We start from the raw sequence: 20,309 nt of genomic DNA, 5'->3' as shown, positions 1-20,309 counted from the left end.
CAAAAGGCCCAAATTGAAAGTACATTATGCAGACAGTTTTGTGGCTGAAGATATCACGGTACTACAGGAAGAGACCCTAAATCTTCTTGAGGAGAGCAGATGAGAGAGAACTTCTGCATGAACCACTGGATGATGCAGTACACAGCTCAATCCCTCAGTTTTATTGTTAAATTAAAATAACACAATTCAAAAGATTCAAGTCAGTCACAGTCCTTACTAGGGCAATGCATTCACTGGCAAGCTGCTGTTCCAAACTGGCAACAGATCACTTGCTGGCAAAAGCCATGATTTGCTCCTAAAAGAAGGAAAGAAAAAGATAAGTAATTAATAAACTGGTAGTCAGCATACATTGTAGAAAGCATCTATAGCCTATTTTGTATATATTTTATATATCAGAAAAGAGGTCTTTATTTGGTTTTCTGCTTTAAACAGAGAAGCAGAAAAAAAATCTGAGCACCAAAGCTGCAGCATAGTCCTCTTTTTAGTCTAACTAATAAAGATGTCTTGCCAGTGGCAGCTACTACACCTGAGGAATTTACTGCTCTTCAACTCACGTAGCATCTTAGTCTTTGACCGTACACAAAGGAAATAGGCCACCTGTGTTTCATAGGAAGAGGGTGGCTTGATTTGTGGAATAAAACATTCAAAAAATCCAGAAATGAGGACTCTAATTTGAGGCTGCTTGGGAGCTTTGAGAGTGGGTGGCTTAAGGAACCTCATGAAAATCCAGCAACTAGGTCAAGATGGTGCAGAATTTAGGCAGACAGGCTGCAAACAGAGGGTCTGTGTTAAGACTGAACCTCCCCACCACTGCCTTCCTCAGGTAATTTCTGTTAGAGACTTGCACTTCTGCCCTGGGGGAACAATTTCACAAGGCAAAACGGCACAGACACAGATAATTCATTTGAGCTGCACACCACATCTGTCAAGTCACCCGATGTCTTAGTCTTAGTGAAGCTGCATCTTCATGGGGCTGGTTTTTCATAGTGCATTTCTGGAATGCTGTTCAAGGTTCCATTTTCATTCCATAGCAAAATAAAGCCAAAGGTTTCTAGCGACTTCTAACCTGTAACTACTGATACAAAGTATAGACACTTAGATCCTTGTCTTCCTTTGTGCTGCAGGAGAAACCATTACTACTGAGCCATCAGTTATTTAGGAACTCCTCAGGCTCATTCAGGACACTGAACGGATCCATTTGAACAAGCAGCATTTTCCAACCAAAAATGTTTAATTTAAAAGAAAAAAATCTTTGCAGCTTGTGTACATTTCACAAATAGTTCTGGACCCTTCCTATGGCCCTCACTAAAGTGAGATTCTTACTTTAACAGGAGGCAGGGCATTTGTTGCTTGCAATCCCCATGTCCTCAGCAACACCAAGGGAGCCAGACTGGTGGAGTAAAGCCTCTTTAGCACATCAATAGCAGCTATCAAAGAGACATTGTGCCTCTGGCGTTCTGTCTCAAACTTTAAAAGATGTTTTAAGGAGCCTGGAAGAAATAATTGAATGCTCATGTTAAATTTCAGTTGCCACAAAAGAATTATGCATCTCACCTATATAGCAGTCTCCACTGACAACTGAGAAGACAGAAAAAGAACAGAGAGATGGCCTGTTTTGATAAAGGCCTCCTTCCATCAGATAGGGGTCTTCAACTCATCACCTCTTTATCTACCATCCTGCAGAATTTGGGTTTTTTTTAAAGCAGCTTTGAGATTTGTGGGATGGGAACTCCATCCAAACATCTTTAACTGCTCCACAGCCAACAGACTTCGGAACAGTTTTGCTTCAAAGGTGCTTGTGCCTTTCAAACACCATATAGCAGAGCGCTTAACCTGCAAACAGAGATAGTGCTTGTCCTGATGTTAGCGGCAAAGGCCTGTAAGACTAATCATCTTACTGCCACTTCATTGTCTTGGATGCTTACCCAGATCACTCCCATTGAAGGCTGCTGCACTGAGGTGATGGGCTAAACATGCAATATCCCCAAAGCCCAGGTTCACACCTTGTCCTGCAAGCGGATGGACTCTGTGCGCTGCATCCCTGGAGCAAGAGAAGACAGAAATTTTTATCCCTTCTTGAAGAAAGCCATAAAGGCGGACAAACCCCACAAGGGACCAGTATAGTACTCCTCACCTCTCTGCAGTGAACACCACCTCATGGCAGCACATACACTTTATGCAGTACCTCCTTGCATGCTATGCTGAACTACCTGACTGCCTCTCCAGTTGGAAGAAGCAAGACAAAGGGGAAATAACAAAAAGCACTTCTGAAAGGAAAAATTATAAGGAGGCAGCTAGCCAGAAGTCGTCTCTCAGATCGCACAAGGAACAGGCCTTAATGTTTTTGTAAGTGACCTCGGTGCAACAGGAGGTATATCATGCGTACATTTCACAAACACAAAGTAGTTGGATACCATGAATACAAAGGAGAAGTGGGATATCATTGAGTAGAAACAAAATCAGGTTCTTTTATGAGCAGACTTAACTATAAAGGACAAAGCCAGACACTGATAAGGGAGCCTTAAGGTTAGAGAAGTGAAGTTTGGGTATGTAATGTAAGATCATGCACTTTAACAAGTTATAAAGCACAGAGCGGGTCACAAGTTGGAAAGATGAAAAGCATCTGAAGCGTAATACAGCACCCAAGGATCACTATAAGCTACCAGTGTATTGCAGCTGTGGTGGAGAAAAAAATACTTGGAATCGTAGAATGTAAAAGATGAGATATTACCCTATTTCTATAGGCCACAGTACAAAAGCCTAATAATTTGTAAGTTTTGTCATTTGTGTTCAAGAAAGGTGACTTTAAAGCTCAAACTGGTACACAGAATGCCTGCCACAATATCTGGGGAAGTACACAATATCTGGGTCCAGCATGAGATACTGGATTGTTTCGCTGGACTACCCAAACCAGAAAAGGGAAATAATTACCTTGCAATTTACACAGAAAACACACACGACTGATGGACAGGGTGCTACTCATACAAAAGGACTTTGTTGGCACAAGAGCGCACAGCACAAACTGGGCTTGGATAAAGTCAAGCTGAAACTATAAATTATTTCTAACCATCTCATTTTTTGCCTGAGAGCTGCTGTACTTGCATCATTTCTAACCACATGCCACCCACTCACACAAGGGCTATCACGGGGGACCTTACCCGATAAGAGCCACGCGGTGCTGGACGTACTCTGTCGCGTGCCCCATTCCAAGAGGGAACATGGCTCGGCTCTCTGAATCTACTTTCGCGATGCTTGGGGGCAGCTGACGGACAGCAGTCCCTGAGGGTTTCAGGAATGAAATAGCAGATCGAAACATGGCCCCAGCAGTATCAATGAAGTCAGAGTGGTTTATATTGCTCCACTGAAAACGCACAAACAAGTCTTTAGATATAAACTCACAGTACACATATTAAAGGATCCAGCTGAAAAAAAATCTGAATGAGCACCAAATACTGAATTTTAACCACTTTGACAAAACTATACAGTAGGAGAAACTATCTTCATCGGTTTAGGACATATGATTTTCCAACTAGGATGAGCCTACTCTTCCCACCTTTTGGAAATTTCAACTTCTGTGACTTTCAGAATGAACCTAATTCAGTCCCAAGGGGGTCATCCTTTCTTTGCTACGTGCCTTTTTAATACCATCCTCACCAGAGGAAGGTACTTGAGAATCCACCTCTCTTATTACTGTCCTTTAAGCAGTACAGTTCCATTGTATTTCTCGTGATTACCACAAAGTCAGCCTCATACCCACCACGAGGCTGGTACTCACAAAGGCGGAGTTGATGCTATCCACAAAACTTTCTTCATCCATACTGAGAAGTTCTGATGCATGTTCATGAGATGTAGACCAGACCAGAGAGCTGGCTGTGTCAGACAGCTAGTTTAAGAGAATGTCAAGGGTATCAAGAGGAAAAGCAGCAAAAATAAATGATCAGTGCAAAGATTTCCCCACTGTCCTGCCCCACACCAGTCCCTTTGCACATTGCTCTTCCAGCCCAACTTGCTACAAGTGAGAAATACCAAGAATAAAGTGAGAAGGCAGGATGGGAAGACAAATGCAATAACTGAAAAGTAAAGGGCAGATGAACAAATTCTTAACAGACAGTTACTAGAAAAGAACAGACTAAAAAAAACAAACAAACAAACAAAAAAAACAAACAAACAAAAAAAACCAGAGAGACCATGAGTCATCTTACCGGAAGCAGCGCGACTGGCCCTGTGGGAAGGAACCTTTGCCATGCTACATTATTGTCTGTGGCCTACAGTGGAAAAAAGCAAGTGGACAGTTACAAACTAGTGACCTGGATCACCTGCTTAAGCTGTTCTGCTGCCTATGAAAGAGTCAATTAGCAGAATTTCACCTCAGACAAATGAAGAGTTGCCACCACAGCTGACTGGTCATATTGATGCTCAATGTTCTTAATTTCAGCTTCCTTCCGGACTACAGAGTTATGACCATCCGCACCAATCTGCAAAACAAAGAGATACAAAGCAACCTCTTCAGCTGCTCCTAAGAAAGCTGATATTCCAGTCTATGAACCTCAGCCTGCATGTGCTCATTTTTTGTTTATTCAGGGAAAAAAAAAAAAAAAAGGACTACCTAGAAACCAGAGGAGGTGGCCCCTTCTGCTCCTCTCCAATTCAGCACAGTCTTCTTGCATCAGGTACAGAAAAGACTATGCACTGTGCCCCATAGCATCTCTGAGAGTTAGCCACTCACCTCATTCAAGCCCTCCACATGGGTGGAGCGGCACACATGAAATCAGAACCAAATCCAGTGGAAAGGACTTGGGTGAGAGATGATGCCTGATCAACAGAAATAAAAAGTTTAGTTACCAGCAGTTTGGTCTGAAGTCTGCGTCCATCAGCTAACTCAATTTGGACCCAAGGGCTTGTGTCACAGCTGTGAGAGGGAAGGGGCCAGGTATACCCGACTGCTCTGCTCCCATAGAAAACCTCCACCCGATCTGATGGGAACACAAAGTACTATGGTCACAGCATGACACAGACATGAAAAAAAGGAAACATCACTACAACAGCAAAGGCCATGCATGTCTTAATGGCACCCTAAGAACTGCCCCTACAATTTTCAAGGCACCCTGAAAGAACAGACCTGGCCAACCCTTTGTCACTGCAAGGCCTGCTCAGGATAGAAAGCTACAGATCTTTTCATTAGGTCTATTTTTGGAGAGACTATGTTCTGGACAACTACATATGCAACTGTTTTCTTGCTGTGTAGCCTCCAGAAGACAGATTTATCCCCCCCACCCCAATTCAAGAAGCTGCCTACATCTCAGAGTTATTTGTTAGATGAATTATCTTTCTCCTCATAACTTAGCGCACCCAACAGAAGGCAACTAATTGAAGGCTCTCTGCAGGAAACAAAATATTAAAGAAGTGGTCCACTACCTGCTACTGCATCTAACTGTTTTGTGAGAGCAGACATAATGACATCATTCTCCACTATGTAACCCATGTCATCTAAGTCATCTTTCTCAAAAACGATCATGGCTTCTGAACAAGCATCCCACACCTACAAAGGAAAAATACAATACATGAAGCTACACATGATAAGTAAGTGCTGTTCCTTTCCTGGACCATGAACGTATCCGGACACGGCAGTTTAGAAATACAGACCTAGAGGCAACATCCTGGATTGCTGTCCACTCCTAGCTACTGAAGTACCTCACAATTCCTTTCATACAATGATCCAGCTTCCTCTCAAAAACTAACCGCAAAGGAATTTTTTTATCCCTACTTACCTGTTAACATACATAACATAATTCACATAAAAAGCTACCCTGCAACCTTGTTGTGGGTTAACCCCGGCAGGCAGCTCAGCCCCACACAGCCGCTCGCTGCCGCACAGTGGGATGGGGGACAGAATCAGAAGGGTAAAAGTGCAAAAACTCAAGGGTTGAGATAAAGTCAGTTTAATAAGTGAAGCAAAAGCTGCATGTGTAAACAAAGCAAAACAAGGAATTAATTAGCTACTTCCCATTCATAGGCAGGTGTTCAGCCATTTCCAGGAAAGCAGGGCTCCATCATGTGTTACAACTACTTGGAAAGACAAATGCCATCACTCTGCACCCCCCACCTCCTCCTTCATTCCCCAGCTTTATACGCTGAGCATGACTTTGTATGGCATGGAGTACCCCTTTGGTCAGCTGGGGTCAGCTGTCCCGGCTGTGTCCCCTCCCAGCTTCCTGTGCACCCCCAGCCTCCTCCCTGGTGGGGTGGGGTGAGAAGCAGAAAAGGCCTTGGCACTATGTAAGCACTGCTCAGCGATAGCTAATACATGCCTGTGTTAGCAATGGTTTTCATAAAAAATCCAAAACAAAGCCCCATACTAGCTACTATGAAGAAAATTAACCCTATCACAGCAAAAACCAATACACACCTTTACCTTTACTTCCTGACTAGTACCCATGCCTCAATGGGCAACAGATATAGCTTTCGTTAGGAATCAGCCTTTCATCCTGTAACATCAAAGACTCTGAGGACAGGTATTCCTTGGTAGACTGCTACCCCCAAAAAGTAACAGGAATCATCATAAGCATGACCTGCCCTTTGCCAAAGAAAAAAAACCTTTGAACCATTAACATAAGTACTTCTGAGAATTCAAAGTAGACAGACACATAGCATATCTGCAGCCCTAAGTAAGGCACCTGCATTCGCCGGAACGGTTTGAGTCTCAGGTTGCAGACATGATCCCAGGCACCAAAACCTACAAGAGAAAAAGGTCACAAATGCATGGAGATGCAGGTTCACATGTGACATTTAGACCCAAACAAAACCAAAGCTCACTCCACGCTCTCCTCCTCCCTCCCTGACTAGCAATGCCCAGGCTCTATTTGCACCATCACTAGGCAGGGCCAGGTCTGCCTCAACACTTCCACAGCTCCAGCATCACATCATTTTACTGTTAACACAAGCCAGTAGAAAAGGCAGTTTTCCATAAACGCTGTGACTTAACAGTCAACTCTCACTGTCCTATCGCTGAGCAATAGACACAGAAATGTAAAGCCATCATTGTTTAGGACTTTTCTTTCCTCATAAAGAATCAAGGCTCAAATCTGTCTTTAAAATTAAAATTGCCCAGGAGAAGGCTGTGCTGCCCTTCAGTTTGTAGTATTCATGCTACACCAGAAGGCTGTGCTGCCACTGAGCAAGACCTGGACAGGCTGGAGAGCTGGGCCAAGGGGAACCTGATGAAATTCAACAAGAGCAGGTGCAAGGTCCTGCACCTGGGGAGGAACAACCCCCCGCACCAGTACAGGCTGGGGGGCTGAACTACTGGAAAGTGGCTCTGCTGAGAAGGACCTGGGAGTGCTGGTGGACAAGCTGACCCTGAGCCACCGATGTGCCCTTGTGACCAAGAAGGCCAACAGTATCCTGGGCTGCATTAAAAGCAGTATGGCCAGCAGATCAAGAGGGGTTATCCTCCCCCTCTACTCTGTCCTAGTGAGGCCACATCTGGAGTACTGCATCCAGTTCTAGGCCCCCTAGTTCAAGAAAGGGAACTACTGGAGAGAGTCCAGCAGAGAGCTATGAAGATGATCAGGGGACTGAAGCCTCTCCCTTATGAGGAAAGGCAGAGACATCTGGGTTTGTTTAGCCTGGAGAAGAGAAGACTGATGGGGGATCTTATCAATGCTTATAATGAAGGGCAGGTGTCAAGAGGATGGGGCCAGACTCTTTTCAGTGATGTGCAGTGACAGGACAAGGGGCAATGAGTACAAACTGGAACACAGGAAGTTCCACCTGAATATGAGGAAAAGCTTCTTTACTGTGAGGGTGCCAGAGCAGCGGCACAGGCTGCCCAGGGAGGTTGTGGAGTCTCCTTCTCTGTGCCCCCTGCTCTAGGTGTGCCTGATCAAGCAGGGGGTTGGATGAAATGATCTCCAGAGGTCCCTTCCAACCCCTGCCACTCTGTGATTCTGTGAAGAGAGTTACCAGACCACAGCACTAAGTATGTGCTGCTTTTGTGAACAAAACATTCCAGATGCTATAGAGAGCACCTTATAACCTTTCACTAGGCAAATGTCACAAATATTTATATAACAAATCAGACCAAGATACCACAACACAGATCCCTGTTATCAAGGGAAGCCTGATTTAATCACCACAATTCAGCATATAGAATACTAAGAGACAAAGGCAAATAATTACTTTGAGTTTAGGATGAAGGTGACACATGCTCAAAGAGGTTTTGTTTAAACAAAATAAAAACAGCCCAAATATACTGTTAAAAATGCAAACAATCAAAATTACACTTACTGCTTAGGAGGGTTGCTGATCCTGGGGATATGGAACTGACCCTGTTACTGAAACTGTCTGGCATGCGATCATATTCTTTCCTAGGACCAGCCTCCAGCAAAGCAATCTTCTTATCGTGGAAGTGGATATCATGCCCTAAAATAAGCAAATATAAACTTTGTTACAATGCTCCTGCCAAAAAACTAATTTTTAAATTTCTGTATCATTTACATCTATGCATTTTTGTAAGATAGGGTAGATGCAAAACTTAAATGCATTTACAATACAGGTTTTCACTAGGCAGGTAAACTTTTGTATTTTAAAGCTTTATGACTACAATCCTGTTCTGAGACTGACAACCCTTCTGCAGTTAAAGAAAGGATTAAACATTTTCTTTTTGTACAAAGTTTATATTTTTGTACAAATTTGTGCATATTTTGTTATGAAATTTCATTATTGAACTATTAGCAAGTTAAATCTGCAACATTTACTCTAAGCACAGAATGCATTTTTTCAGAGCTTAAGAGCAAATTCACTAATTAGAACAAGAAGTTAAAATAGAACTTCTATGATACTTAGCAACTACATTAATGTTTTCTTTATCCTTATATTCTGACAGTGGAGCAGCACAGCCAATTTAGCCTTTAACTTTCAATTAAAGAGAACTGAAAAAAACCTGAAAGGGTGACTGAAGTAAAGAGTAAACCCCATTACAGCTGAATTAGCTATGCCTATTGCACCCGACTGCCACAGCTGCAGAAGGGACCGAGACCAGGAACAGTGTCCTTTTAACACGCAGTTCGCTGCTGCAGCAGCCCTAACAGCAGCGGTACCTTGAACACACATTCTAGATTACACATAACATAACCTCATCTATTGAAAGGCCCCAGACCTGCACATAGCCCTAAGATATCACTGCTGGAGGGGATCCTTATGCTGTCTCAATTCCACTGTGGCCTTCTTTAACAATACAGGCAGAGCAATGGTAAGTTTCCAAGGCAAACCCTTATCCTTGCAAAGCACTTGCTGCTTTGGACCTTTGCTCTTCTTGCACCCTTTTCTTTGGGCTTCTCCCTCTATTGCGCCCTTCAGAACCAACGCTGCAAACCCAGAAGCAGCCGGTACTCTCAGGCTCTCCGGTGGCGCGATCCCAGCACAAACCCATTTTATCTTGCTGCGCTCACGGGACGCGGTGCGGGAGGCCCAGAGGCCTCCGAGCCTCGCGCCACCGCGGCGGCAGGGGCCGGGGCCGGGACCCCCGCGGGGGCCGGGGCGGGCCGGAGGGTCACGGCCTTACCCAGCGCGGCGGCCATGGCGCTCCCGACCATGCCCCCGCCCGACACCACCACATCGTACAGCGGCGCGGCGGCACCGGCGGCGGAGCGGAGCGGGGCCCGCGGCCCGGCCCGCAGCCGCGCACCCAGCGCAGCCCGCAGACCCCTGCCCCAGACGGCCGCCATCACTGCGGAAGTGACGGCACGCCGACAGCCGCGGGGCGGAAGTCACTCCGGGAAACCATGACAACGCGGCTTGCCCGCGGGCGGTCACTACGCACAGCACGGGGGAAGCTATCTTGGGGTGTGATTGGCTGCTTGAGGCCCAAAAGGTGAGGCTAGAACGGTGCCGGCTCCGCTGATTGGCGGGAGCCGGATGGGCGCTGCCGGCGGGCTGAGGCGGCGGGCGGCAGGTGACGGCGGTGGCTCGGCCACGGCCCCGGCGGCGGCGGCGACGCCAGGCAGGGTGGCGGGGCTCGGGCCCCCGAAACCATCACTCATCGGTTTGTTTTTCTTCCAGGTGACGCGGCACCCCTCAGGCTGTGTAACTGCCCGACCCCTGTGCCTGCCGCCGCGGGCGAGGAGCTGGGGGCGACCCCGCGGGATGGGGGGCCGGCGGCCGCTCTTAGCGCCGGGCTCACCGCACCGGGCGAAGCTGGGGGCTGGCCGCGGGGTGTTGGAAGAGGACGAGAAGGTGGCGGGTTTCAGGCGGGACGCGGCAGCCCTGCGTGACAAGCCGCGGGAAGTGCGCAGGTAGGGCAGTACCCGGTAAGGGTGGCACAATGGCATAGAATCATAGAATCATTAAAGTTGGAAAGACCTCTAGCATTATCAAGTCCAACCGTCGACCCAACACCACCATGGCTCCTAAACCACGTCCCAAAGTGCCACGTGTTTTTTTAATAGCCCCAGGTTTGGTGACTCCACCACCCCTCTGGGCAGCCTTTTCCAATGCCTGACCATGCTTTCAGTGAAGAAATTTTTCCTAATATCCAATCTAAACCTCTCCTGACGCAGCTTGAAGCCATTTTCCCTCATTCTATCCCTAGTAACTTGAGAGAGGAGACCAACACCCACCTCACTGCGACCTTCTTTCAGGTAGTTGTAGAGAGCGATAAGGTCTCCCCTCAGCCTCCTCTCCTCCAGACTAACCAACCCCAGTTCCCTCAGCTGCTCCTCTTAAGACTTGCTCTCCAGACCCTTCACCAGCTTCTGACCAGGGACAGGCAGAGTGCGAAGTCCCCGGGTGCATGTGTACAGCACCAATACACTGGGCGCAAATGTACTCACAGAGGGGAGGATGGGGCCAACAGGTGTCCATGTAAGTGGCGTTCACATAAAACGTGAACAGCACAAATCCCATTCCTGCTTGTCAGCTAATGACACTTAAATTTGCTAGTAGATCACACACGTTTCTATCCAGCGTCCAGTCTTCAGAGCTGTGGTGTCTCCAATATCTAGCTCTCAGACCTCCTGTCCTCTTCTGTGGTTAGTCCAGCTTGAAGTTCACTAGCAGATCACACGCATGCACACACTTACAAAAGAAATAGTTAGTTTATGAAGAAGAAATACTGCAGCAATCACCAGGCAAGTGTATTGACCAGCAGCCTGTTTGCACATGATTGGCACCTTCTGTTTTCCCACTTTTTCCAATTTTCCTGTTCTTGATCCACCTTGATCCTTCCATTCGCCTGCATTTATTCCTTCCCTAAATATCTCCTAAGTTTTACTCAGTTTCACAGTCACCCTCAAACATCCTGTGAGAGGTTTGCTATTTCAATTAGACCCATGACAGTGTTTTTTTTTTTTCTTTTTATCAATTATATGGTCTTCTTATCAGCTACAAAGTTTCCAGCTGAACCTCTTAAGAGTTCCACTGAAGCAGTTCCTTGCAGTGGCGTTTCCGTCAGTTTCTTCGGAATTCTGGTGTTTGGTACTGTTCGTTAGGATTTGTGCATCTGTGTGCTTAATTTATCACGTCTCCTGAGCTTGTCTTTATGTTAAGTAGCTATCAGCCTGGTATCCCTAAAGTTGGAACTTCCTGGTTTACTTGTGGCCTTTCTGGCAATAGAGTATTAGCAGTGTAATAAATCCCATTAAAAAGCTAAGTAGGCAGAACCGCCATTTTATGCATGGAAAACAGAAAACAATCAAATCTCTGCTCATGAACTTTGGTAGCAAAGTGAAATACAGAGCCCAAGAACAACAGGGTCTTTTAACAAGCACTCAGCCTATGGTATCTTTCTCTTGATCAACAGTGTCTCCCTTCTTTTAATTCTATTTTTTTAATAACTTCCCTTATTTCCCCTTCATAATGTCTGTCTTGTCTTAGTCATACATCTGGTAAAAGGCAATCCAGTTCTTTGATTGACCTCACCTCGGACAGTACCTGGGATCAGCAAAAGCTTCACTTGTTTCCTAAATCCCGCTTGAGGCCAAAAAGCGCTTCATCTCCCTGGATTCCTTCCATCACCATCCCTCAGCCCTTTCAAATGACACTGCGGGAAGCTTGCAAGAAGTCCCAGTTGATGAAGTCCTACAGGTTTCTTGAATTAGACAATCAGAGAGACAAAAGGCAAAGCCAGGACGAAGCAGAATGTCAGAAACAATTCCGGGCACAGCCTGTACCTGCCCATGTGTTTCTGCCTCTTTATCAGGAAATAATGGAGCAGAATGAGATTCACAGGCAAACAGCAACACAGAAAAGAAAGGAGCTGCTACTTTCATCCCAGCGGCCCTTCAGTTTCCTGGAGAAGGAGGAGAAAAAGAAAGAAGCTATCAGACAGAAGTTCCTGGCAGCAGCAACCCCAAAGGAGAGCTCCAAACAGAAGCAAGCCTGTAAAAAAGTTCCTAAATCTACTTACGATCCACTTCTTGGAGACAAACTCAAAGGTAAAATGCCAGGGCTCTTCCTGTAAAAACAACTCTCTGTCTGCCCCTCGCTGCCCCTGTGCTGGGAGGTAGGATCATGGGCCACAGGGCGTTACTTGGCATATGAAGCCAATATTGTGACATCCCCTGGTGTTGTCTAGTTGCGCATGTATTACATGTCATTACATTCCACATAGATATCCTTAGTGTTCTAAATTTAGTAGCCTTGTTTCAGTGTCGGCAGCAGCAGTTCTGTACCACTCCCCAGCACATATGGGTACATAGAGCTCTTCAGACAGATTTCTATATCCTTTTTGCTGCAAATCATGACAGTTAGGGAATCCTTTCCTGCACTGAATTCCATACCTTTGGTTATGCTAAAGGGACTTAGATGCTTTGTGGCACAAACGTGACGACATGTAGTGCCAGAAGTGTCCACGGTCCATGCAGTATCTTAGAACTGACAATTTTACTCCCACCCGAGTGCTCTGTGCTGCTCTGGACCCCTAGGAGAAAAATATTTTCTGAGCCCAAATCACACAATTAGTTTGGTTCTAAGCAATAGTGCAGTAGTCCAGTCTCTCCTGCCATTCTCTGATGTTTTCAGTTACTTTCCCACTCACTTTCCACCATGTCATTAAGTGCTAAGACAGGGCAGGTAGGTGCCGGGACCTTTCTAGTCAGAGGGACAGCCAAGGAGATTCTCCTGATGCTTGTTTGCTTTCAGACGGCTTAAGCCCCCACAGTTATGTCTGAAGTAAGCAATAGAGACTTCATGCTTGAATATAGGAACTAAACCAGTCCTTGATAATCCTCATTGCTTTTCTCACCCCTTTCTTTTTTTTACTGCTTCCCACTGATTTCTTCTGGACTATACAGCAGTTCAGTTTTCATCAGAAAACATTCTGTTGTGGGGTACTAAACTAAATAGATTAGAAAGGTAAAAGAGAGCAAAGGACAAGCCATTGTTCTGTTTCTGTCTGGTATATGAGAAAGGAGAAGGAATGAATGTTTCATAGCTCAGTCAAAGAAAACTTATAAATAGACTCAAAAAAAGGTCTTATTTTGCAAACAGCAGTATTGGGTTTTTTTCTAAAAGCAAAAAAAAAAAACCCCACAGCCAGCTGTTTGCATTTTCTCAAATATTTAGTGCTGCACAGGAAAGGACTCAGTTTGATGCTATACCCTGAGACACATTCTTCCTATGGAAAGTTTGTCACAGAAGTCAGAAGACATGATCCATCCACCAAATGCTTCTTACTTAAAATATTTTCCAGTACAAACACTGCTTAATATTACATTAAAAAGCCATCATCGGTTGCAAGTATATTTGAACAGCCCCTTTGGATCACACAGTCAACATGACATAAAGTCCTGTATGAAAAGTAGAACCTTGATTAACACAACACACGTGCAAGACAAAGGGCACAAGTTAGCTGGTACCCCTAGGAACAGGAATAGGAGGAGAAAGCCTGTTCAGTAACTTACCCTGGTAAGTGAGAGACATCTAGAGATTAATGCCCAAGAAAGACTGCCATGTTTTTTCTGGTATCTTTGTTTTCTTTTTCCTGGGAGGCAGAGGAAAGAGAGGCTAGGAAGTATGGATAGAGGACACAGGACGTCTGGTCTCTCCTATATATGTAGCTGCCATCATAAAGAAAAGTTTAGAGTTGTGCAGCGGCGATTTCACAGCCTTTTATGTCACTCATATTCTTCTCATTGCTTTGCTTTTGATTTATTAGAAGCTGAACTCTACAGAGAAATCCGCATTCAAATGAGAGCCAAGGATTTGCTTGAGAGCTCCGTAGCTCTTATAGATACTAGCAGCTCTCAGAGGGAGCCTCAGTCCCGAACTGCCACTAAAACCAAGCAAGAGAGACTTGGGTTCTTGCAGGACAAAAGTTTCAGCTTCAAGCCAAGGATTAATCCAACAATACCGGATTTTGAAGGACTTTACTGGGCATTTCAGAGGGAAGCAGTAAGGAGACAAGAAATCAAAGAGGCAACTCGTAATAAGCCATTCAAGCTAAGAACCTCCAACCTCCGTGGCAGGCGGAGGCAGGCTAATGAAAAAATAAAGGTGAGATGACTGGATACTTCTGTGGTACTGCTTTCTCTGATCAAGATAGCAACTTCTTAAATTTATAGCATTTATTTGTGGATGATTAATGTCCTGTGACCTCTGCCTTTGCCTTGGAAGTACTGCAGAATTCTAGGACAAACCAGAGAACAAAATTCTGTACAAAGAGATGAGCTATGACAGCTAAGGCTCAGCCACCCGTCCATACTCCTGATCACACCTGCTTCCCCTCATCCCTCAGCCTCTCCCCATGTTAACCCCTACTGATGGAAGAAAGAAGAATGAGTGCATTGCCCACAGACCCCAACTGTCCTCTTTGGTAGACAAAGAACAGATGAGATTCTGTCCTGTGAACAAATACACTGAATGAAGTGCCATTTTTTTCAGGATTCTCAGCAACTTTCCAAGGTTTCAGTGCCAAGAAGTCATTCTCTGACTGGACTTCCCTCTCTCTGTTTGAACACCCTTCCAGTGCATATTACAGATGCAACTAGAAAAAGGGAATCTGCTATTAGGTAAGTAGAAAAGTTTGTCTGCAAGACCATGCTCCAACTAATGGCCAAAATGGAAGGGAAAAAAATCGATCCATTATCACATCTACTACATCAACAATACTTTTCCTAAATGTTTCTCTGTCTTCTTTCTTTGCTAATTCTTGACCTGCCTCCCAGTTGATCTGGGAGCTGCACACTTGCATGTCTGAAATTCTGCTTTTCTCCTTAGAGGACTATGAAAGTGAAATTCCCTGCTAGCATGTTGTCTGGCAGTCTAAAGTGAGCTCATTACTAACTTTTTTCTATATAGATGCTCCCAAGATAACAAAAAGGAAGGGGACAAAGAAGGAATTTATTGGCTGGAGAAACAGAAAAAGAAATGTCAAGCTATTCAAAAGTCAGTGAACAGCAGAGCAAAAGCCCTCGATCCGCATAAAAGTCTAGAGGAAACACACAAGGAGAAGTCGAAACAGAACTGGTCAGTATCCTGTTCTGCACAGAAATAACCATTTTCTCTACTAATTGGGGATCATCAGATAAATCTTTAGGAGGAATTGGGTTTAAAAACATTCCTAGCCTAAATTTTTTGGCTGTCATACCCACTCCACATTAATTTGGATTTCTTAACAATTACACCCCAATCTTTCCATACAGAACAGTTTCCTTCAGATTAACATTTGTAGAAAATGATTTGTACAAAAAAGCCAACTGAAATGTATCACTTGGTAAAACGCATGTAAGACAAGGTTTTCTAAAAATGTGAACGCTGGTTCTCTGCCTATGCTCCAGTAGTAAACCTTTGCTCATGGATCCATAACTTGCCAGCAATAGCAGTGTTTTGCCCAGCATTCAGAATCACGACAATTACCAGAGCTATTTAAAGGACAAAACAGTTATTGAGAATTCCTTGTTCCTGATCAGCTACAGTTAGAAGGAACCTGTATTAGAGAACTTTTCCATTTCAGGCAAAATATGAGAGCGAGAACAAAGGAATACAGAAAGGAGCTGGAAGAAATGCAGCTGCGAGTCAAGAACAGACCATACCTCTTTGAACAGGTCACTAAGGTAACTGGTCAAAGCTCCAGAGTGTTTCTGCGCAACAGGATACATTGTCTTTCATTAAAGACAGGCATTAAGAAAACTAGTCTCAAGTTAAGTCATGGGTAAGAAGGTGCAAATAGTTGCATAGTCTCATGACTTCGCTCAAAATAACACCTGGAAGGCCACCAAAGTATAATTGAAATTCCTTCCCACCACCTGAAAAACCACTCAGACTTATTTCTTGGCTGTAGAGCTTTCCAGTTCCTAGTACATACTGCAATCAAAATATAAGGTCTGATCAGAATTAAGACCTTATCACACCAGAAATTATATGCATACCTATTCTGTACCTCAATACCACAGCCTACAGTCTAGAAATCTTACACTTTTCCTAAAACCCTTCCATTTGAGCACTTTTTCTTTGTACCTCTAGTGCTACTAGGAAAACATTAATGACAGTTATGTCGCTTCTGTCACCTACAAGCTCCGCTTTCTGGGGTTGCATTCAGCACGTTTCATCTGCAAACCTATATTGCAACAGAGGTGTAGATACAATCTTTACTCTCTACAAAGTATCCTTTTCCCCGGGTCGTTTTTTAGTTCTGTCTCCCTGCAGGGATGGTATCTGGTTAGAGCCAAAGTGACAATACATTTACAACATGCTGATTTGAGATTTCTCAACAGAAAGTACCCTCCTGGGTCAGATTTTCTGTTCAGATGAGTGGTTAATGGAGGCAGAGAGCACATTTGTATGATAAATATTGGTAACGTTTCCGTTTGCCAGGTTGGAAGAATTCATCAGTATTGATAGCATTCCCTCATGTTGACACAAGATTTCTATCCCTCCACATAGACCACTTTAATCTTTTGGAACTGGCCAGTCCGTCTGGAAAACAATCATCTCAGACTACATTAATTTGCAAGGTTTATTTGGAGGCAGTGAGGACATAGGATCCAGGATGCTTGGTTTTCAGTTTCTTGAAGATAAGCTGATAGGAAGCTACTTCACATGTGCTCTCAGTTTATTGAGCCCTACTGTGGTTAGTGCTTGCAAATTATAAGCAAACATGCTTCCAGAATTTCTCATAACCCTTTTTTGCACATATTCTCAATTTGAGTGTCAGAGTAAGCACTCGGACACGGTACGCTAGTCTGGTAAGACTGGAATGCTGTAGAAGCAGAACAGAAGAAGGAAGAAAAAAAGAACAGAAGCCAGAAAATGTGAGCTCTGGCTTTGAGAGATGGGAGACATTCTCCTAGTATTTGGTTTTGGTACTGTACTGTATGATTTACAAAAATTCTGGACGGGGGATTTGCTGTCCTCTTGTTCTCATTAGAAGTGTCAGCCATGAACAACTTGACCATTTTGGGGAAGCCCCAGTTCTATGTGCTTACTGTTTTTGATTTCATAGCATGATGCTCGTCAAGGAGCAGAGCGTCGCTACAGACACACCCTCCAGCAGGTTGGGCTAAGTGAAGAATTTGTGAGGAAAAAAGGGAAAGACGCCACTGACTTGCTGGAAGAAGAATCTGACATCCACAGGTAATAAAAACAATGCAATATGGCTCTTTTGCCTTTGAGTAGGAATATTTTCCGTATTCGTGAAAGTATTCCGATTTATATAATCGAGTGCAGGCAAAATTAAATCAACTTCACTCCTCTTATTAAGCATCATGGCATCTCTGTCTTAACTCCTATGACTGCGATTTATTTCTTATGTATGGAGCAGAGCAGCACGTACCATTTCTGGTATTAGACAATCACTGTTTCTGCAGAGCACCCAAGCCTCGGAGTGAAAAGGACAACTGTACTGTACAGGAAGGGGAACCTCAAGAGGAACAGAATAGACAGGAAATGGCACCATGAGATCTAGCAGAAGAATCCATTGACCATCTCTTGATATTTTAATTCAAGATTCTCCAGGTTAATCCTCAGCAACTTTCTGATTTAGGCTGACACCTAAGAATTGCTCTGCGGTAAGCGAGATGTGAGAACTTAGTAAAGGAGAAAAAGACCAACTGTTGTTTAGAGCATGACTTGTCCAACGAAGCAAACTCTGCGGCCTTCCTTAGTCTTCACAAGTGTTCCCTGTGTGAGCCACTTCTCTTTCTTTACCAGGCAAAAAAGCAAGTTTAAAAAGTTGAAGCACTATCTTTGGACAAAAGTGGATACGAAAGATTGAAGAGGTACATACTCTAGTGTCAGCTCCTGTGTTCATGCCACAGAAGCATACAGAAAGGGGAGAATGCCTTTCAGTGTGCTAAACCTTGGTTTATACAATGCATTAGAATGCTTAAAAAAAAAACAACATCAGGATTTGACCTACCTTGGGAGAAGACTCAGAGGGAAGTCCTCTGGTGTTAACTCTTCAGTCTGCTCTGCTCCTTCCCCCCATGAAGAAGCAGCAATAGTCTTTCTACATTATCTCCCATACTTTGTGCTGTTGTTTTATTTAATTATTAAACTGTTCTTATCTCAACCCATGAGCTTTACTCTTCTGATTCTCTCCCCCATTATTTGAAACATTTTTAACCTCTTACCAGTTTAGGTCATTAATTTAGCCTAAAAACCAACCAAAATTATGAAAAGGATGTAATTAAACTCGGGACTGCTGTTGTCCTCGTTCTACAGTTACTGTGATATCAAAGATGGACTCTGGTGGAAGAAAGGTCAGGTATTACCTGTCAGCATGTTGCGCTCAAATGGCTGGGGCATCTTAAATGGTATCGTTCACACATTAGTGGTCTTCCTTTTCCTGACAGTAATAACAATCTCAAAAATACAAACCCTTAGCACCTGGAATGTTTTCTGAGGATTATAATATCAAAGCACTTTGAGATTAAAAGATTTTTAAATGGCTATCAATGTTTCTGCACTGTCCATTTTTTTAATCAGTCATCTTTTCCTCACTTTTTAAATGGAAGTTGTGTCTCTCCATCTTCCTTACTTCAGTCCATTTCTCCTTACACTGTAACAACAAAACCTCGTCATCAAATCAGAAATACAGTACCTGTAAGAGCTACCACATTAGATAAAGATATAAAACCGAGATCATGATATTTTTGATCATAACAAAGTACTAGATTCAAGAATTTATGGCCCCAGGGTTTCAGGCTGCTGTTCCACAGAGATCAATTCATCCTGATACATAATTGAATGCACTGGGTTGCAGCAGTCCTCCCTACTGACCCAAAGAATCTCCAACAAATCTGAGTTTAGGCTTGTATTTTTCCTTTTTTCCTCCTTTTCCAGTTGAAGAGCTTTCTACACAATGCGTCTGCTGCATGCTGTGTCACAGACTGAAATGCAGCCCTTCACTAGAGAAATTCCCAACAGGTTGGCACGGCTTCTTGCACTGTAGAGGCTTTCCACACTGAGAAGAGGCTTAAGCACCTGTGAGGGTTCAAGGCAGGCTGTTATCAGTGTACCAGTTTCTACATAGGTTTAATTGTGTACGACACACAAAGGCTGTTCTTTCTCCTGTATCCTCTAGAAAACAGCAGTGATGTAATCATATTGTCACTGTGCCTTGTCACATTGAAAGAGGAAGGAAAGAAGTTGTCTTTCATGGTGCAAGTCCGTGGTCTAAAGCCCATTGGGCTTGTATGGATATATCTGGAGCAGTGGGAGGGAAATTTTCATACATACATTTTAAGAGGTATTTACTAAAATTGTTTGCTACTTTCCATAGTAATACATGCTGGAAAAAGAAATTTCCAAGTATGTGAAGTGTAAAGGAAAATCTTAAGAAAGGAGGAACAAAGGTTTGGCTTTAAATTAATATATGATATTATGGCCATATCCCTTTAACAAATACTAAGGTGACATGCATGAATACAGTAACAGATAAATCCAAGTCTTAATATTGGTCAGAAATTGCTGAAATGGTGATGAAAGTAAAAGCATCAAACTAAGTAACTGAAACTCACTAGAACCTTTCTTGCTGAGAAGTGTTGTTCTGAAACTAGGATTACCCTTCCACAATCCTAAAAGATTTGTAACCTCTTACTGTATCTCAAAAATGGCATGGAAATAAAGAATTTTCACTTTTGCTCTGGATTTTTGCATTTTATGAAAATATTTTGTTATTTTTAGGTAAAAGAATTGCAGACTGTTCAGCTGACCTAAAAAATACTGCAGTAAAGAAGACATCTCATGAGAGCACCTCCCATCAATTTATGAGATGGTAGCCAAACCACATCAGATCCTGATTCACAGGTACCTGGTGGAGCTCCTACACGAAGCTCCAAATTGCAATGCCTTTAATGACAGCAGCACTAACT

At 43.8% G+C, this 20,309-nt stretch overlaps 2 protein-coding genes across 4 annotated transcripts; one reads left to right on the top strand and one right to left on the bottom strand.

Moving 5' to 3' along the window:
- Positions 1 to 140: 140 nt before the first annotated feature.
- COQ6 (coenzyme Q6, monooxygenase) lies at positions 141 to 9,753 on the bottom strand. Its single transcript, XM_064460363.1, has 12 exons — positions 9,563 to 9,753; positions 8,287 to 8,421; positions 6,675 to 6,733; positions 5,416 to 5,539; positions 4,843 to 4,973; positions 4,368 to 4,475; positions 4,203 to 4,265; positions 3,776 to 3,883; positions 3,159 to 3,361; positions 1,926 to 2,041; positions 1,324 to 1,490; positions 141 to 295 (listed from the first exon to the last, which is right to left on the bottom strand). Exons 1-12 carry the CDS (start codon positions 9,723 to 9,725, stop codon positions 266 to 268), a joined length of 1,407 nt encoding a protein of 468 aa, XP_064316433.1. The 5' UTR covers positions 9,726 to 9,753; the 3' UTR covers positions 141 to 265.
- FAM161B (FAM161 centrosomal protein B) lies at positions 9,590 to 20,085 on the top strand. Of its 3 annotated transcripts, none has more exons than XM_064460352.1 (9): positions 9,590 to 9,871; positions 10,060 to 10,292; positions 11,872 to 12,431; positions 14,153 to 14,490; positions 14,878 to 15,005; positions 15,295 to 15,462; positions 15,950 to 16,049; positions 17,438 to 17,568; positions 17,802 to 20,085. In XM_064460352.1, the coding sequence occupies exons 2-9, from the start codon at positions 10,144 to 10,146 to the stop codon at positions 17,890 to 17,892; spliced, it is 1,665 nt and encodes a 554-aa protein (XP_064316422.1). In that variant the 5' UTR covers positions 9,590 to 9,871; positions 10,060 to 10,143; the 3' UTR covers positions 17,893 to 20,085. The 3 variants fall into 3 exon arrangements, with proteins under 3 accessions (XP_064316422.1, XP_064316421.1, XP_064316423.1); XM_064460353.1 differs by lacking the exon at positions 9,590 to 9,871 and adding an exon at positions 9,906 to 9,952; XM_064460351.1 differs by having other exon boundaries at positions 9,706 to 10,292.
- The last annotated feature ends 224 nt before the right edge of the window (positions 20,086 to 20,309 follow it).

The sequence above is a fragment of the Phalacrocorax carbo genome, chromosome 9, assembly GCF_963921805.1.
Source record: "Phalacrocorax carbo chromosome 9, bPhaCar2.1, whole genome shotgun sequence".
NCBI classification, from domain to species: domain Eukaryota; kingdom Metazoa; phylum Chordata; class Aves; order Suliformes; family Phalacrocoracidae; genus Phalacrocorax; species Phalacrocorax carbo.
Note: the sequence above shows the minus strand (reverse complement) of the source record. Positions and strands in the feature narration are given on the sequence as shown.

Coding starts and splice junctions, on each gene's coding strand:
- COQ6 (XM_064460363.1), bottom strand. CDS start 9,725: ATGGCGGCCGTCTGGGGCAGGGGTCTGCGGGCTGCGCTGGGTGCGCGG. Junction 8,422..9,562: donor CGCCATGGCCGCCGCGCTGG/GTAAGGCCGTGA, acceptor TGCTTATTTTAG/GGCATGATATCCACTTCCAC. Junction 3,362..3,775: donor ATAGCATCAACTCCGCCTTT/GTGAGTACCAGC, acceptor GTGCGTTTTCAG/TGGAGCAATATAAACCACTC.
- FAM161B (XM_064460351.1), top strand. CDS start 9,916: ATGGGCGCTGCCGGCGGGCTGAGGCGGCGGGCGGCAGGTGACGGCGGT. Junction 10,293..11,871: donor AAGCCGCGGGAAGTGCGCAG/GTAGGGCAGTAC, acceptor GTCTTGTCTTAG/TCATACATCTGGTAAAAGGC. Junction 16,050..17,437: donor TCTTTGAACAGGTCACTAAG/GTAACTGGTCAA, acceptor TTGATTTCATAG/CATGATGCTCGTCAAGGAGC.